This window comes from Paroedura picta, chromosome 1, assembly GCF_049243985.1.
Source record: "Paroedura picta isolate Pp20150507F chromosome 1, Ppicta_v3.0, whole genome shotgun sequence".
Classification (NCBI taxonomy): Eukaryota; Metazoa; Chordata; class Lepidosauria; order Squamata; family Gekkonidae; genus Paroedura; species Paroedura picta.
This window is the reverse complement of record NC_135369.1, coordinates 48,405,877-48,422,432: the sequence shown is the minus strand read 5'-3', so window position 1 is coordinate 48,422,432 and position 16,556 is coordinate 48,405,877. Positions and strand designations below refer to the sequence as shown.

Here is a 16,556-nt window from a genome sequence, read left to right as displayed (position 1 = left end):
CACACTCCTAACCATTACACCAAACCGGCTCTATGTATACACATACATATGCATATATGCATACAAATATATACATAATGTACACATACACACATATATACACACTAGTTGGAAAGCCCACTGCATGCAGAAATGCAGCGGGCACTAGCAGGAGGAAGGTGGGGGGGGAGGCAGGCCTGGGGAGGCACAGAAAGATCTCCCGGCCGGCTGGCCGTCACCCCTTCCCCAGGCAGCAGGCTGAGAGCGTGAGGAGGCATTTCTGTACCTGTGGCCAAAGGAGACCCTCCCCCCTAGGTGGCAGGGGTCTGGCAATGCACTGACCTTTCCCTCCGCACCTGCGGCTGAGAGGCCAGCCATCCCTGCCACTCCTCCTGCAGGTGCTGCTGGTGATTGGTGTGTGGCTGCTGCAGCCACTCTGTGGCTGCCTGCCACAGAGAGGGAGGGAAGCCAAGTGGCAGCAGCTGCAACTTTGCCCTGTGCTGGCAGAGGCGTGCTGCAGAGGGAGTGCTGTGCTGCAGTGGGGAGGAGCAGTAAGCGGCACACCTTTTGTAGCGCAGCAGTACAGGGCCTTCTTTGCCGGGACCATCTTGCTGCTGACATAGCATTCCCTGCACGATCTCATTCCCCCAGCTGCCACTGCCGCCGCGTCTTTTTGCTGCGGCTGGCAGCTGCTGCAAGGGCCGGGCTTGTGCTGTGGGCTGGCCCCCTCATGCAGTCACCGCCACTGCCACCGCCTCCTGGCTGGGCTCGTAGGAGCCAACCCAATCAGGGTGTGGCCAGCCACATCCTGATTGGCCCATGTTGGAGCTCGGATATCCGGACATGCTCCACCCCCTGGGCAGCTTCGTAAATATATATAAAAGGATACATAAATATATATGGATACATAGAAGTGGAATGGGAAGAATTATCTCTTCTTTCAATATCATTTACATTATCTGTCTGAGCAGTTCTCTCTGCAGCTTCACAGCTGGACTCTTTTGCTCACTAGAGCCTCTCCCCCCTCTCAGAGACATGCTATCTCCGTGCCAACCTTAAGGGCCCAGTAAGTACCTTCCTCCTGTTCACACCTCCTTTGACTAATAAGAAAGCAGCCACATGGACAGGTTTCTCTGAGCTCTCACTAAGAAAGTGAGCACTCGGTGGGTTGTCTTCCTTTGCTGCCCAAAACTGAAAACTTTTCCTGTTATTTCCTAGTTAGAAAGATGGGTATTAATCTTCCACATACTGAACATTTCAAGCTTAACATATCTGCTTACCTTGCATCTTGTTCGGCATAAACCAGGTCAGAATAATTTGTACTAAAATCATATAAATATACTTCATGACACTGAAGGTTCTTCTGGATTGTATAAAACAGAATATCATGGGTAGCCCATTCTGGGGGGAGGGGGGAAGGGAAGTCAAACAAATAGTTGGTTATTATAGGGAAAAAATTATTATACTGTTGGAATATGCAAAACAAAATGAATTTAATTAAGATAACTCAAATAACTGGAATGCAAACAAAGCTTTTCATATGTTTACAGTAGACTGTACATAGTCCTTGGGATCCAAGCCATCACCTAATGTGGAAAGCAACAGGAAACCACTGCAGAGGCTTAGAATCCTCACAGATTATGGTTTCTTGCTTCCTTGCACTATTGCTGCAGTAGAGCTAGAATTGTTAAAGAATCTTCCAAGGCCTTTCTGTTGGGTAATAATCAAATTTCTGTGAGCACTCAAACCACAATACTTTAATGCTGAGAAACTGCACAAATATCCTACAATTAGAATTTTCATTGATATTGTGAGTTATGTGTAGAACATAGGTGTGGTCACTTGCTGGATAGTAACTGATGCCAATCATACATGTCATAGTGTGAAAGATATACTTTTTATTTTTGTAGAGGACAAGTGTTAGCCTGCTGCATCTGTTAATGAGTGTGAAAACTAAACTAGCAAACAGCAAAGTTCCTGCCCAACAGTAATTTCTGATTATTCTGTAGACAATTTTTTGAAGGTTAATTGTCCCATTCTCAACTGGTACATACATGTTTTAACAGGAATAAAGAACATAGCAAACCTAATGCCTCCCTCAATATGATACAGTTGGCACTGGATCAGTATCAGCCCTAAGATAGTCCAGGATGAAGATTCTATCATATGGAAAGACCCAAAGGAAGAGTGGTGCTATAAAGCAAATCATAAGTGAGAATTACATTTTAAGTGTTGAAAATTTACACATAGGGATTTGTTTTCAAAGGGCACTGCCTAGTTAATCTGGATGGTTTGATGGCATGACAATCAAAGTCTGTTATGCAATAAAACAAAAATGGTTTATTTTATTTGCTTACCAAAGCTAAATACATTTGAGATTATATGCTCCATTACAGGCAGTGTACCCAGTTTCACAATGATACAAACACGCTCTTCAGAATTTGCATTTTTAATACCAACAGCGATGTATCTATGATCTGGGGAAATTCGGATACGCTGGATAAAAAAATCATGAAATGGTAGATCTTTCATACTAAGTAATACTTCTATATTTTCTTTCTCTAAAATAGAAGAGAAAAAGACAATGCTATCATAACAGAACTAACACAAACAACCAACAACTGTTTCTGCATACATCCTCATCATATATAAAGGAACCCTTTTGAAATGAGTTAGTACTGCATACATATACTTTGTCAAGTTGAATGAAAGGCCATGACTGCCCCATTTATGATTATAGGAAACTTTTACAACCTGTACCAACCTGTACCCTGATTATAGGGAAACCTTTGCAACCTGTACCAGTCCTGCCAACAAGGGAAATTATAAAGAAGCTGCTGAGTGATGGAGGAAGCCACACAACCATCTCTATTGCTAAATTTTGGACAGCCGCCATTAAGATACACAGCACCAGTAAAGGTTAATTAAGTATTTTCATTTTATACAGATTGTAGACTAGTTGTATTTTTGGATCACGCCAAATCTTATTTTTTTCTTAAAAACTTTAAAACATTTTTCTTCAATTAAAAAAAACACGGCCTTTTAATTAGTATTTTTTTTATTGATCTCCGAACTGTACATATATATTATATACTTTGTATTGTGATGCACAGTGTTTTTATTTATTTGATGCTGCTTCTGATGCTGGTCTTAATGACTGTAAATAAACAAATTTGAACCCAAAGGCACAAGTTAATTTTGTCTAGGAGTGTTGGTCTCCCTCTTCAATGGGAGGCTCTCTGCCCCCTGCTGGCTGTTCCTGCTCAGCTGGCCAGCAGAAGAAAAATGTGTGGATGGGGGCTGATCAGTGTTGCTGGTGACATGAAATATCACTTCTGGTGTGACCAGAAGTGGTGTCACCATCTCACTAGCAATGTTGCTACACCACTAGCAAGGGTCCCCACTCTACTGGTGAGTCTAGTTTTGTCATGCTGGCAACTTCAGTTTTGACTACTTTAAGTTCCATAGCTTTAGGTAGGACAGACAGCAATCTTAAGCAGCTTTAGTCAGGTCTATTCAATGGGGCATATTACCAGAAAAAAACCTTCTTCACTATTAGTCATGAGTAACTTTAGCCAAAACTGTCATCCCAGCCAGTGTTGCTGTCATATAATGCAATTTGCTCTGGCTAAATATGAGATTTCACAAAAGGTTAAAATGCAACCTGTGTGCTAATTTGGTAAGCATTATTATGCAAATATGAAGCACTTTGAGCTACATACAGTCTAGGTATTATCACTTTTTCCTGAAGAGCATTGTCTGTAGCTTAAATGGACTGTGATCCCTTCACCAGAATTAGCCCACTGAAATCAGCAGATTTAGAATGGTGTATCTCTGCATAGGATGGCATTGTAAGTATGTTACACTTGTGAACTGGGGATATACTGTTGAGGATCCTTCTGAAAATAAGGATTGGGTATTAAGTCATGTGGACAGACATAAAGACAGGATAAAGAACAATAAAATGCTCATGTGCTATACAGTGCAATCCTAAAGAAACACTTTCCTGGGAGTAAGCCCCACTGAAAAGACCTGAGCAGCCCAAATCAAGATCTAAATTTACCCCCTCAGTATTAGAAAGTCTTTGCTATACCAAAAACAGAACAGAATGCTGAAAATATTATCCTTATTAATTAAAAATTAGAGTTCACCAATGAGAGGTTTGTGAGGAACCCTCACAGTCCCTATCAAATTAAATCATGAATATGTAAAACTAAGTATCTGGGGGAGTTTTGGGATTCCTGCCTTCTATACTGTGATTTCCTACCTGCTTCTTCCAGCCTTGAACGACATATACAGCCATTTTCTTCAAAGTAAATATACTCTCCAAAACTAATCTGTTAAAATGAGAACACATGCATTCAATACAAAATACGCATCCAAAGATTTCCCACAAGTTCGTTCAACAAACTGTGCTGTTCTGTGATGTATGTAATGTGTGCAAACTCAGAAAATTTAAAACAGCATGGGTGAAAGCATGCTAGTGAGGCCTATTCATATAATAATGGTAAGCATTATGAGGTTCTAAAGTTCAAATCGTAAAGAATCTTGGTTACAGATATTTTGACAAACATGATTTCTGATTACAATCCTAGGCAGAGTTACTTAGAATACTGTTTGCCACAAAGATGAACAAATAAGGTCTAGGATCTCATTATAACACACTAGAGCAGTGGTCCCCAACCCCTGGTCCGGGGACCGGTACCGGTCCGTGGATCAGTCATTACTGGGCTGCAGCTCCTCCTTGGGGGCTGCCCTGCCACTCTGCCGGCTGGCTCACCTTTGGTGCTCTCCGGCGGCCGCAATGGCTGGGGCTCCCCCTCAGCATGGCACTGCGCAGCAGCTGCTGGCAGCGGCCCCCAGTGGGGGGCAGGAAGTCAGGGGCGCCAGCGGGAAAGCAAGCGGAGCAGGGGCTCAGGCGGCGGTAGTGACATCCCCTGGCAAAAGACTGCCCTGCCCCGGGCCTCTGTAAAATTGTCAAGCGTTGACCAGTTCCCGGTGACCACTGCACTAGAGGCCATTTAAAACAGTGGTCCCCAACTCCTGGTCTGCGGTCTGGTGCCGGGCTGCAAAGGCATAGGTACCGGGCTGCATCGGCCACGTCTGCTTCTTCCCCTCTCGCAGCAAGAAGCTCGTCAGGCCTCGAGCAAAGCTAGCCGGGCCGCTTTGCTCGCGGCCCAGCTAGCTTCTCGCTGTGGCAGGGGGGAGAGGCAGCCGCAGCCGCTGGCATGCAGGTGGACACAAATGCGCATGTGCAGAGTTGCCACACATGCGCTTGCACCCCCGGCAGACACAAACACGCATGCACGGCAGCTCCGCGCATGCGTGTTGACGTGGAGCTGCCACACATGCGTGTTCGCGCCTGCTGGCATCCCCGGAAGTGGTCCTCAACCTGGACAAGGTTGGGGAACGCTGATTTAAAACATAAAGGGGCATAAAAAAACAAGAAAAACTGGATATAAAAGTACAATCACATACTTAAAAAAACCAAAGAGACAGAAACATAGGTCACCAAATCAGCAAAAATGCAGAAAAAGAATGTTTGAACATATGGGCTGTGAACTATGAGATGAAAGCACAATGAATAGAATGTAAAAGAACAGATGAAATAGCAGCTTGCTCATGGGAGGAATGCCCTAGGTAAGCAGCTAATGTGACTAAGATGCTCCTAGGTGCCCTCTAAGTGAGTGGGGAATGCTCATATTTGGCAAAACCATGGCTAACTCTTTCTGGTGAACTAATACGTATGATCAGAGAAAGAAGGGCAGACATTCACACCATGTGCAATATACAACAGAAGCCTTGTGGCACCTGAAAAATAAACTGATTCAGTGTAGCATGCATGAAAGAAAAAACTGACCCTCATCTGACACAGAAAATGAGAGCATTCAGAAACTCATAATAAAATATTTCCATCTTCTAGGACATTGGTGACCTGAAAGTTACCATTTTTTCAACAAACATGAAAGAAACGCACCAAAGGAAAAACTGCCAAATTAGAATTTATCACTAGGTTTAATTGTAATAACCAAGAATGTGACAGATTTATTTTTATTTTGTGACATTTCTATACTGTCTTCCCTTGCAGCTCAGGGTGGTTTACAATAAGAGTTCATTGCTCACATTCCACTGTGATGTTGATACAATACAGAGACCATTTATGCACTGGGAACTTCACTGCTCCAGCTCCTGTGCAGGAGCACAAATCGGGGGCGGATGAGGCACACCGGGCCAAATGCTCCCCCGTGTGGGTGCAGGAAGAGGTGAGGCAAACTGCCACGACTAAAACTCCAGGTTGCAGCCTAGCATGAAACCTCCAGTGCATAAACTGTCAGGGACTATATCAACAATTAAGAACTTAACAGTATGAACAAAACAACATTATAACAGTAAAAGCTGTATAACGTCCAACTTTAACTTCTAAACTGTGGGTGTAACCTTGATTAATGGGTGGCCCATCAGGAGTCACCTTGTGCTATATCTGTTGGCAGTAACTGGTGGTAGCAAGGGGATTTCTGGGAGCCCTAGCTGGTGGTGTTGCTTCACTGGCCTCAACTGAAAGCTTGGTGGAGGAACTCCATTTTTGCAAGCCCTGCAGAACTGTTCAGTTGTAACAGGGCCCTGATCTCTTCTGGGAGCTCATTTCACCAAGTGGGGACCAGGACAGAGAAAGCCCTGTCTCTGGTTAAGGCCAGATGTGCCTTCTTGGGGACAAGGATCACCAACTTGTTGGCATTCATGGACTGTAGTGCTCTTTGGGGGGTGTAAGTAGAGACGTGGTCCCTCAAATACACAGGGTCCAGAACATGTATGGTCTTGAAGGTGATTACTAAGACCTGAAGCCTGATGTAGAATTCAGCTGGTAGCCAGTGCAACTGTTGGGGCATGGTCTAAATGTGTGCCCTCCAGGGTGTTCCTGTGAGGATCCTGGCTGCTGCATTCTGTACCAGCTGGATTTTCTGAAGCAGGGATAAGGGTAGGCCTACATACAGTAAGCTGCAGAAATCTATTCTAGAGGTGACCATTTGGCTAGGTGTTATGGGGCCAGGTAGGGTGCTAGTTGCTTAGTTTGGCAAAGGTGGAAGAATGTCTGCCATGCTCCTCTTATACCTGTTCTTCCATGGAGAAAGAGGTGTCAAAGGTCAAATCCAAGTTCCTGGCCGAGTGTTCCACTGATAGTTGCACTCCATCCAGGCAGGGTAATCACGCTTCCTCACTGGGACCCTTCCTCAGTCTTTGAAAGATTGAGCCATCCCATCATTGCTTCCAGACAACTGGCTAATGAGTCTGGGGGTGAACCATCCATCAGGGGGAAGAGCTGGGTGTCACTGGCATATTGATGACATCCCAGTCCAAACCTCCGTACCAGCTGGGCACGAGGGAGCATAAAGATACTGAACAAAACTGCTCCCTGTGGCACTTCGCATGAGAGTTGGCAGCGATGAGATTGGTTCTCCTCGATTGCTCCGTCCATGGCTCTAAAGAAAGGAGATCAGCCATTGAAGGGCTGTCCCACACATTCCAGCATTAGCAAGGTGGCGAGCTAGCAGCTTGTGGTCGACTGTGTTAAATGCTGCTGTGTGGTCAAGTAATACAAGCAGTGCTGATCTGCTTGGTACAGCTGGCAGCGGAGGTTGTCCATCAGGGTAACTTGGGCTGTTTCAACCCCACGGCCAGGCCAGAAGCCCGACTGGACAGGGTCCAGGCCCAAAGCTTCATTCAGGAATGTTGATAGTTGGTCTCAGGCAGCCCTTCCCACCACCTTCCCTAGAAATGCTAGATGGCGAGTGGGTGGTAGATGGCGAGTTCCTGCAGGTCCCTAGATGGTTTCTTTAGCAGTGGCTATACAACTGCCACTTTCAGCACTTCTGGGAATTCTCCAGTTGAGATCTGATTCCTTTTTTACTTTATAGATACTAAATTGTTTTGCATAACCAAGTAATCTCTACTATCATCAATTACAGCTGTTGCACTTATCTTGTATTTGTTTGAATTTTGCATGGAGGTGTGACAAACAATACTTTTTGCATTTCATGGATTTTTTAGCTCACTGTTCACAACTCTACCCTGACATCCCACTGTACATATAATTCTGCTGACTGAAGTTTCATGCATTTGATGAAGCGAGATCTAAGCTTCAGCAGCTCTAGTAGTATTTAAAGTGTAACATGACTCCCTCTGTTTTTTGTTACAACAGTGAAACACAGCTATACTACTGAAATTAGCACATCAAACTACAATATAAACCCCCTAAAGCAAATCTAATTTAAACCAACAACACTTAATATTAGAAAAATGAAGGTCAAGTCATATATATTTAGAAATCTTCAAAATGTGTCAGTGCAGAAGACTGACAAGAATTATAGGGTTGTCTGAAGCATTCTGTACATTAAATGGCCTTTAACACACGCTCAGGTCATTTTTAGACTGTTATATATGAATTCTTAGCCCAAGTAACAAGAAAGCATATTTCACCCCATCACTAATTAAGAATTCTTCAGAACATTTGCAGGATCAAGCTGATAAGCTATATAGTGGTTTTTATAGGTCCACTGCATTTTTAATTACTTTCTGCATTTTCTTACTTACCATCAAGCTGCTCAGATTAGGTGAATACTTCTCATAATGAGTTTCCAGTCTTTGCTTCAATCTCTCAGTTTTTTCTGTGTAATTTGATTGAAAAGCACTCCAGTGTTCCTGCTCTGACTTTAGCAGATCCTGGTATAAATGAGTCAAAAGAAGCGAGTGCTGGAGAAACTGTCCTTGCCCTGCAATGCAAAGCTATACTAATCAAATTTGGCTGTTTAGCACTACAATGGATTTGGGGTTCTTAATAAAGAGCCTCAGAAACGGCCATATAACAAGATTTCATCCAACTGATTACTAGGATGATGGAATCAAATTTGGCCTTTCAACAATCTGACTGGGAAGATATTGCATACTAAATCTTAGAAAAGCAAAGTAAAAAAAGTCACAGGTATGAAGTTCTTAAGAGCCTCTTGTGGCACAGAGTGGTAAGCGGCAGAAATGCTGTCTGAAGCTGTCTGTCCATGAGGTTGGGAGTTCAATCCCAGCAGCCGGCTCAAGGTTGACTCAGCCTTCCATCCTCCCGAGGTCGGTAAAATGAGTATCCAGCTTGCTGGGGGGTAAATCGGTAATGACTGGGGAAGGCACTGGCAAGGCTACCCTGTATTGAGTCTGCCATGAAAACGCTAGAGGGCATCACCCCAAGGGTCAGACATGACTTGGTGCTTGCACAGGGGATACCTTTACTTTTTAATGAAGTTTTTAATGCTCCTTACTTAACTGTACAAGGAAACTGATTTCTCATAAAAATATGAAATGACATTTATCATTATTCGCAGTCTTCTCTACATTTGTAAAGAAGATAAAGGAATTGCTGCAATGATTCAGAGATGGTTTTCTAGGAAATAAATTAACACACATAGGCCCATTATGCACAGAGTGGAAGGTCTGCATTTGGGGTGGAATGGCAGCGGCTAAAATCACCAATTATGCATGCTGCAGGCGGCAACTGGGCGCAGAGTCAACGCATTCTGCTGAAAAAGCCGCGTTAGCGAGATGCGGAAGAACGTGGAGCTTCCCGGGACCAGGGCGCAACCAGAAGCAGCTCCAGAGTAGCTGCGTGCATAATCGGATACTCTGGGTTTTGCCGCCATTGCGTTCCGTCCCGTGTGTAAGCGGTTTGCTTTGCTTCTTCCTCCTCTGCGTTCTCCATGCCGCCGTTTCAGCCACAGGGAGCATAAGAATGTGGAATAATTGTGTGCTGGGTAAAACTTGGAAAGCAGTAACCCCTCAAGCGAATGCAGTGCTTGTTAACACTCTCACAGCCTTTTAATAGTACTGACTATGTTGCATTGTGTGTGGCACAAAGCTATTAATGAATGATGATCATGAGACCAAATTGGCATCGTGCCTGCAGGCCTATAAATGCATGATGTCATCAGTTTTCAGTTTGCCAGCAAGCATGCATACGCAGTCATGATATTAGAGCACCAATGGATCTAATGTTCAAATATGAAGGATAATGCAAGCTTTCCATTATCTACCCAGGTCTAACAACCTGCACACATAAAACATAATAAGGAGTAAAGACACCTGTTTAATTAATGTGCATGAGGGAAAGCACTGCATCTGACCTATTTAATGCCCACTTAGTAGAACAGTGTTTTCACTGTCACATGAGGCCCTGTGATTTGCCTGAGAGCACCTAATTCGTTAGCAGTGGTAAAACTAAGGTGGATGGACAAATAAAAAGGAGTCTCCTGTAAGTGATGCTGTGGTTTGTTAAAGAATGAGTGGTAAAAATATGAACTTCCAAACAATCATATGATGGAAAATCTTGCTGATATTTTTGCAGAATATTTCTTGAACAGTGTCCTCGTCACTCTTTGTCTCCTCCCTCCTTTAACTGTTATTCAGCATTCTAATAGTACTGATCAATACAGCATTTGGAAGAGTTTCTCCCCAGCTTACAGTATTTCTAATTCTCCCCAAACACACATTTTGTAATTAAAATTATTACAAAAAATCAAGAACTTTAGAAGAAAAAACCCAGTTTGCATCTTTTATTTAGACTGTACTATTCAGATTTCATACTTACAGAATCAGGAGACCTTTTAGTGTAGAACTACGGCTATCTCAGTTAAACAACCACACTAAGCAGTTACATCCTTCCAACCCCATTGATTTTTTAATGGATGTGACTTTCAAAGGGTGTAAACTCTATTTAAGTTTGAACTGTAAGCGTCTTGCTGCACATGAAAACTTAACAAGTTTACTGTGGTGCAAACTTTATCCTGGTTATTAGATTCCTAGTGGTCAGGTTTTAAAACAATAGATAGAACAATAAAATGGGTGGCAGTGGTAAGAAATCTGTAGTTTCTTGGAAGAAGATTAAGATAAAGATGTAGTCCGGGTACCCCAGGTACCCCGGACTTAGCCTGCCTGATACGGGAGACCCAACTGCCCCACCTGACCTGATACATGGGTACAGAAGCACTCCAACTCATCTTGGTCAGGCAAGGAATCCTGGAGAGCCACTGCCAATGGCTCAAAGGGGATGCCAGCCAGGAGACATCCCCAAGCCCCAGAGAATCAGGCTGCGGAGACGCATGCCAGCAGTCCTCACTGATGAAAAGGCCAAGGGAGCTGGAGTGAGAGAGGGAGTTCCCACAAGACATGTTTGCCTGATGAAGGGCGGGTGAGAAGCCCCTAAAAGACAGAACCCCTCAATGGAGCTGATGAGGACAACAGACCCCTGTTGCCAACAAATGGACCCCAAGCTCCCGTGTCCATCTCCTGCCTCAACAACTGCACAGGCAGGGAGACCAAGGCCATAGATGTGTGGCTGGCAGCCAAGTCTGGACCGCTTGGCATCTAGCCAACAGTCACAGACACCCTCTTTAAGACCTTGGGAATACAAGGGTGGAAGCACAGGAGGCAGCTAGGTATAAAAGAAGGATAGGGTTCGGATGCAAGGAGGAGAGTGGATGACTGATGACAGAGGAGGATAAAGAAGGAAAGGGATGGAGAGAGGATGATCAGATGGAGGACAGTGAGGAGGAGGAGGAGGAGGAGGATAACAGTGAAAAGTGGAGAAGGAGAATGGTGGGAGGAGAACAGCAGAGGAGGGTGAGGAAGAGCTGGAGGGCCAGGAAGCCAACCGAAGGGGCAGTAGAGCCAATAGAGGGTGCTGCACCGCTAGAGGGACCCTAAGGCTCTAGAAGAAGATAATACATAAATAATACAATTGAACCCGAAATTATTAGATGCTGACCATGAACCATCAAAGAGAATGGAATTTATTTTAACCTTATTCAGCCACTAACCCTTTAGTGGCTCATGATTTACTTGAAAGAAGATGGTCCTTTATATTATGTAAAGTCAAACTTTGTACCTTGCAAGAAAAGAGCCTCCATTGCTGAACTCCCCCATGGGAACTTGGAGGCATGCAGGCATTTCTAAAGTTCTTTGTGAGGATAAATATTTGTGGTTTTGTTCTACTATAAGGTCTTATGGTTAAAGTAGGTGAAAATTTGGAATAGTTTACACAGTGTTCAACAGTGTCTTTCAGAATTTGAAGAAAATATTTTGTGCCTAAATGCATGATGCTAAAATTATTCAGTATGCCAATTCATCATTCTTCTATAAATCCGTAATAGGAGAGATTAAACCTGGCATCATTGCATAATATGAACTAATATTACAAAGCATTCCCAAAGGTGAACCGTCTTCAGTGTCCCATGATTCACAGTAAAAACTAGAAAAGAAAAAAGAAACTCTAATTAAAATCACAAAGAAACTAAAAGCAATCTGAAGACTGAGCTCCTTATTCCTTATAAAACAAAATTTATATTAAAAATGTAAACAGTTTTTCTAAGAATGCATAATGCCAATATCACCCTATTAAAAAGACATCTTATAACTGATAATGGATTTTAGTTATTCCACAGAATAAGTATCTGAAAACATCTGAAAACAGTATAATAACTCCTGGCCATCCCCTTTTTCATTAAATCTGTTAATACAATACAAGAGGGCAGTGGAAATTACATAGACCCATTCAAGGTTGAAAGATCCACAGGACCATGTAAGGGCCCTGTCTGCATCAACTTCAATCCATTAGGAGATGTTCTAAAGTCATGAAAATCTGACATTTTTCCTGTGTCAGAGTGGAGTTCATTAGACAGTTAATTAGTCAAGGTCCTGCCTATCTTATCCAATGAACCATTGCAATGTGTTTTTAGAGTCCCATGTTGTTTTATTCTGGTGTTTTTAGGGCTTGTAGCCAGGGTTTATTGAATTTCAGAATCTCTTCTTTTTTGTTGAAATTGTACTGGTATTAATTAATTTCAATGGCTTCCCTGTGTAGTCTAACATAATACCTCTTGGTGGTAGATTCAAGTGGGTAGCCATGTGGTCTGAAGTAGCAAAACAAATTTAGAGACCTGTGGCACCTTTAAGACCAACAAAGTTTTATTTACGTTGATTAAAACTTCGTTGGTCTTAAAAGTGCCACTTGACTTTAAATCTGTTCAAGTCTTGGTGTTATCCAGTATTTCTGTGTCTTCCAATAGGATTCTATAGGCAGATTTGTTTAAACCAATTAAATTATGCAGTTTCAATAAAAAAGAAGATATTCTGAAAAATCAATAATCAAAATCAAATCAAAAATCAATAAACACACCTTATAACAGATGACAGGCAATATTTCATTCTTTCTAATGAACTCCACCCAGACATAGGAAAAATACTTCCAAATGAACATGTTAATGAATTTTACCCAATTACAGGAAAAGAGCTTCCTAGTTTCAGGCCGACCCCTGGGAGACCCCAAATAAGATAGGAATATGATATGTTATATCCCTGCGAGAAACAAATGAAATAAATAAAATGCCCAGCAATGGTTTACACACTCCAGAGTTTGGCATTTAGAGATTCCCATCTCTGAAGATGCTAGCCATAGTTACTGATAAAGTGTCCTTTACTAAAATTACCAGACCACATTCACACAGCCTGGAAAACACAGAACAGCCAATTGACTCCAGCTGTGAAAGCCTTCAGCAACATCCTGACTTTAGCACATCTTTCTATAAACAGACCAAAAGTAACAAGTGTTTGAGGGACTGTATTGTTGCTGTGCAAAGCAAAACAACACTAAACTGCTTTGCCAAGGCATAGGGTTCAAAGTCTTTGTGGAAATACACCCGGCACATATTCTTCATCAGCATATAAAAAGGAACTGGTACTTCTACAGGTGTGGTCTTTTCTGTGTTTATACACAAGATCAGGAAATTCCAGGGATGATTTGTAAGTAGAATACTAGAGCATTAATCTCAACACTACACAGGGCATATATCACCCACAGGTAGGAGAGAGAAGATATTATCATTTCTTATAGGATGTAAATCAACACATGCAAGAAGCAAGAAGCTGAAGGAAACAAACCCAACACACTGAGCATTGCAAACTTCAAACAAATACATTACTTGATACAGTGACACAACCGTTGAACAACTGCTCACGCTGTATTATGGGGGACACAGAACCATCAATAAGTCATGATCTTTAGGCCAAGCTAGCGTTCTGCATGTTGCCATCAGTTCTGGCAACCCTAGGTATGCTCACGGCAAAGTTTCACACGGTTAATATAGAACCTGTTTCCTAGTAAATGTGCTCGATATTACAACCCTATCTGTAGCTGTTTCATACATCTTTGCAACGCTGATCTAATTTTTAGCAAGTCCATTCCTACTTATACCAAATTTCAGAGAGTTTGGCCAGACCCGGATTTTGGCAGCACCCACGCTCTAAATTTTGTTCAGTACAGAAGCAACAGCCAGTCTTAATATTTGCATTTTATTAATAAAATAATTGCTCCAGAAAATTAAAATACCTCTTTTACTTTTTTGTCTCCCGACACGCTGGAATTTCACTTTCCAGAAATCAATCCCTGGAAATACCGCCGTTTTGTATCAGTTGATTCTCGAAAAGCAGCAGCGTGACTCGCAGACTATAATGACATCATAGAAATGCGCCTGACTCCTTGAGTTGCCCTCACGAGATATGTGGGATACCTTTGCCCACAATGAAGATGGCAGACAAAAGTAGTCTTCCTCAGTCAGTATTTTGCCCTTATTAACCATGGCGACCGCTCCCCTTAACCCTCTGAATCTTTTGTCCGCCCAAACATAAAATGGCGACACGTTTGAATCGTCCCGTCCCCATTTTGGATTTGGGAACTGAAATATGCAACATAATTATGCAGTGAAGTAAACTAACTATATAGTTACAGGAACGGCACTGTCGAGGTTTATATACAATTATGAACAGTTTCTCTTAGACTTGTCTCTATGCAACGAGTGAACTTTTCCCTCTCTATTACAGAGGCGAAGTGTTTGGGAAAGAAAACTTTTTATACAGTCAAAGTCTGCAGGTCGGACGGCACAGGAGTTCTATGAAGGAAAAAAAAAGATGGCAGCCCCGAAAGTTTCTTACTGTATCGAAAAGAAAGCGACTTTACAAAGTGCAAGAATTTGGTCATTCATCCACTCGCCCCGTCACGTTCTCCTCCGCACTCCGCTGCAAATGTTCTGTATATTTTTTCGCCCTTCTCAAAGATGGCTCCCGTCGGCTCTCTAGCTCTGCTTACAAAAATGGGCGGTTCGATGAGCTATTCCTCAGAAGGACGGGGGCAAAAGCTTTGCAGCTCTGCGAGTGCCCCACGTGCCTGGGGAACTGCAAGCAGTGGGTCTCCCACGGGGAGTCTGGGTTGACTTCCCCGCTCCTCCTTCCTTCCTTCCTTCCTCCTCAGGGTTTGGATTTTTCCCCCCGGGGCGGGGGACGGGGAATGCTATCCGTAGCCTAAACCTGGGGAAGAATTGAGAATATGACTGAGGCAACCTCCAGCATTTCTCCTCCTCCTCCTCCTGAAGCTGACAGGTGTCAGGGAGGGAGAGAAGACGGAGACGCTGAGAAAGCCTGGAAAACAAGCAAGCAGGCAGTCGCTAAAGCCCGCTGGAAGCTGCTCAGGCAGGTATAACAACCGCCATAACGTTTTGCTTCCCTCCAGTACGTTTTCCTTCAAGGAACTTCCTTAGCGTCATGCATAAGTTCTCTAGCACTTTCTCGGTGGGTCAAACGCTTTGCTGTAATAGTTTCATTTACTTCCGCAATATCTTTGGAAGGTAAGTAATGGACGTCTGTGTGAGTAGATACCTGCAAGTCATTGACAAGGGAAGTTGATAGAGCATGAGTTGCCCAAAGGTTTAGGTGGAGTTGTCAGCCCAACCAAAGGTTCAAGAGTTTAGGTAGGGTTTCCAGCCGCTGGGGATGGGAGAGCAGCATTGCCAGATCCAAGCTGGGAAACTCCAGAAGCTTTCCAGATGTAGCTTTGGGAGGACAGGGGCATCTGTGGGGTACAAGGCCACAGAGTTCATCATCCAAAGCAATCTTGTTCTCCAGGGAAACTGATCTCTGTGGTGTGAAGATGAGCTATAAAGCCAGGGGATTCCTGGGACCCACCTGAAGACTTTGTTGTTATTGTTGTTATGTGCGAAGTCGTGTCTGACCCATCGCGACCCCATGGACAATGATCCTCCAGGCCTTCCTGTCCTCTACCATTCCCCGGAGTCCATTTAAGTTTGCACCTACTCACCTGAAGACTAGCATCCCTAAATTTAGGTTGAAGGAGTTGAACTTAAGGGCAGTGCAGCTTCATCAGCTAGAATAACAGTTCTTGGTGTTGTGGATCATAGCTCTGTATAGCTTGTTTTTGGGTGGGTTACCACCTTCTTTTGTGTTGCAAGTGGGTGCTGGGTAGGCTTCTGAACAGAAAATGAAGTCTTTCCCTACTTTGCTGTTGCTGCGCTGAATGAGTGGGTGAAAGGGAAAAGAAGTCCAGGTGCTCTGTGACACAGATTGTTGTTGTTGTTAGGTGCGAAGTCGTGTCCGACCCATCGCGACCCCATGGACAATGATCCTTCAGGCCTTCCTGTCCTCTACGTTTCCCCGGAGTCCATTTAAGTTTGCACTGTGACACAGAAATGTACATC

General features: G+C 43.4%; 2 protein-coding genes across 17 annotated transcripts in view; one reads left to right on the top strand and one right to left on the bottom strand.

Moving 5' to 3' along the window:
• The window catches only part of PREPL (prolyl endopeptidase like), a 39,319-nt gene extending 24,361 nt beyond the window's left edge, over positions 1-14,958 (bottom strand). For 2 of the 9 annotated variants that reach the window (XM_077337310.1, XM_077337344.1), the window contains exons 1-6: positions 14,399-14,947; positions 11,900-12,262; positions 8,569-8,697; positions 4,247-4,316; positions 2,337-2,540; positions 1,260-1,380 (exon numbers count right to left, since the gene is read on the bottom strand). In XM_077337310.1, the coding sequence (XP_077193425.1) occupies positions 1,260-1,380; positions 2,337-2,540; positions 4,247-4,316; positions 8,569-8,697; positions 11,900-12,109 (734 nt within the window). In that variant the 5' untranslated portion in view covers positions 12,110-12,262; positions 14,399-14,947. Of the gene's footprint in view, positions 1-1,259; positions 1,381-2,336; positions 2,541-4,246; positions 4,317-7,089; positions 8,534-8,568; positions 8,748-11,899; positions 12,263-14,398 lie in introns of those variants that run through there. The other 7 variants (XR_013230985.1, XM_077337372.1, XM_077337301.1 and 4 more) reach the window with 7 other exon arrangements.
• Positions 14,959-15,174: 216 nt separating this feature from the next.
• Positions 15,175-16,556, top strand: part of CAMKMT (calmodulin-lysine N-methyltransferase) — a 347,932-nt gene continuing 346,550 nt past the window's right edge. For 2 of the 8 annotated variants that reach the window (XM_077337432.1, XM_077337425.1), the window contains exon 1: positions 15,175-15,538. In XM_077337432.1, the coding sequence (XP_077193547.1) occupies positions 15,392-15,538 (147 nt within the window). In that variant the 5' untranslated portion in view covers positions 15,175-15,391. Of the gene's footprint in view, positions 15,539-15,561; positions 15,690-16,556 lie in introns of those variants that run through there. The other 6 variants (XM_077337458.1, XM_077337406.1, XM_077337396.1 and 3 more) reach the window with 5 other exon arrangements.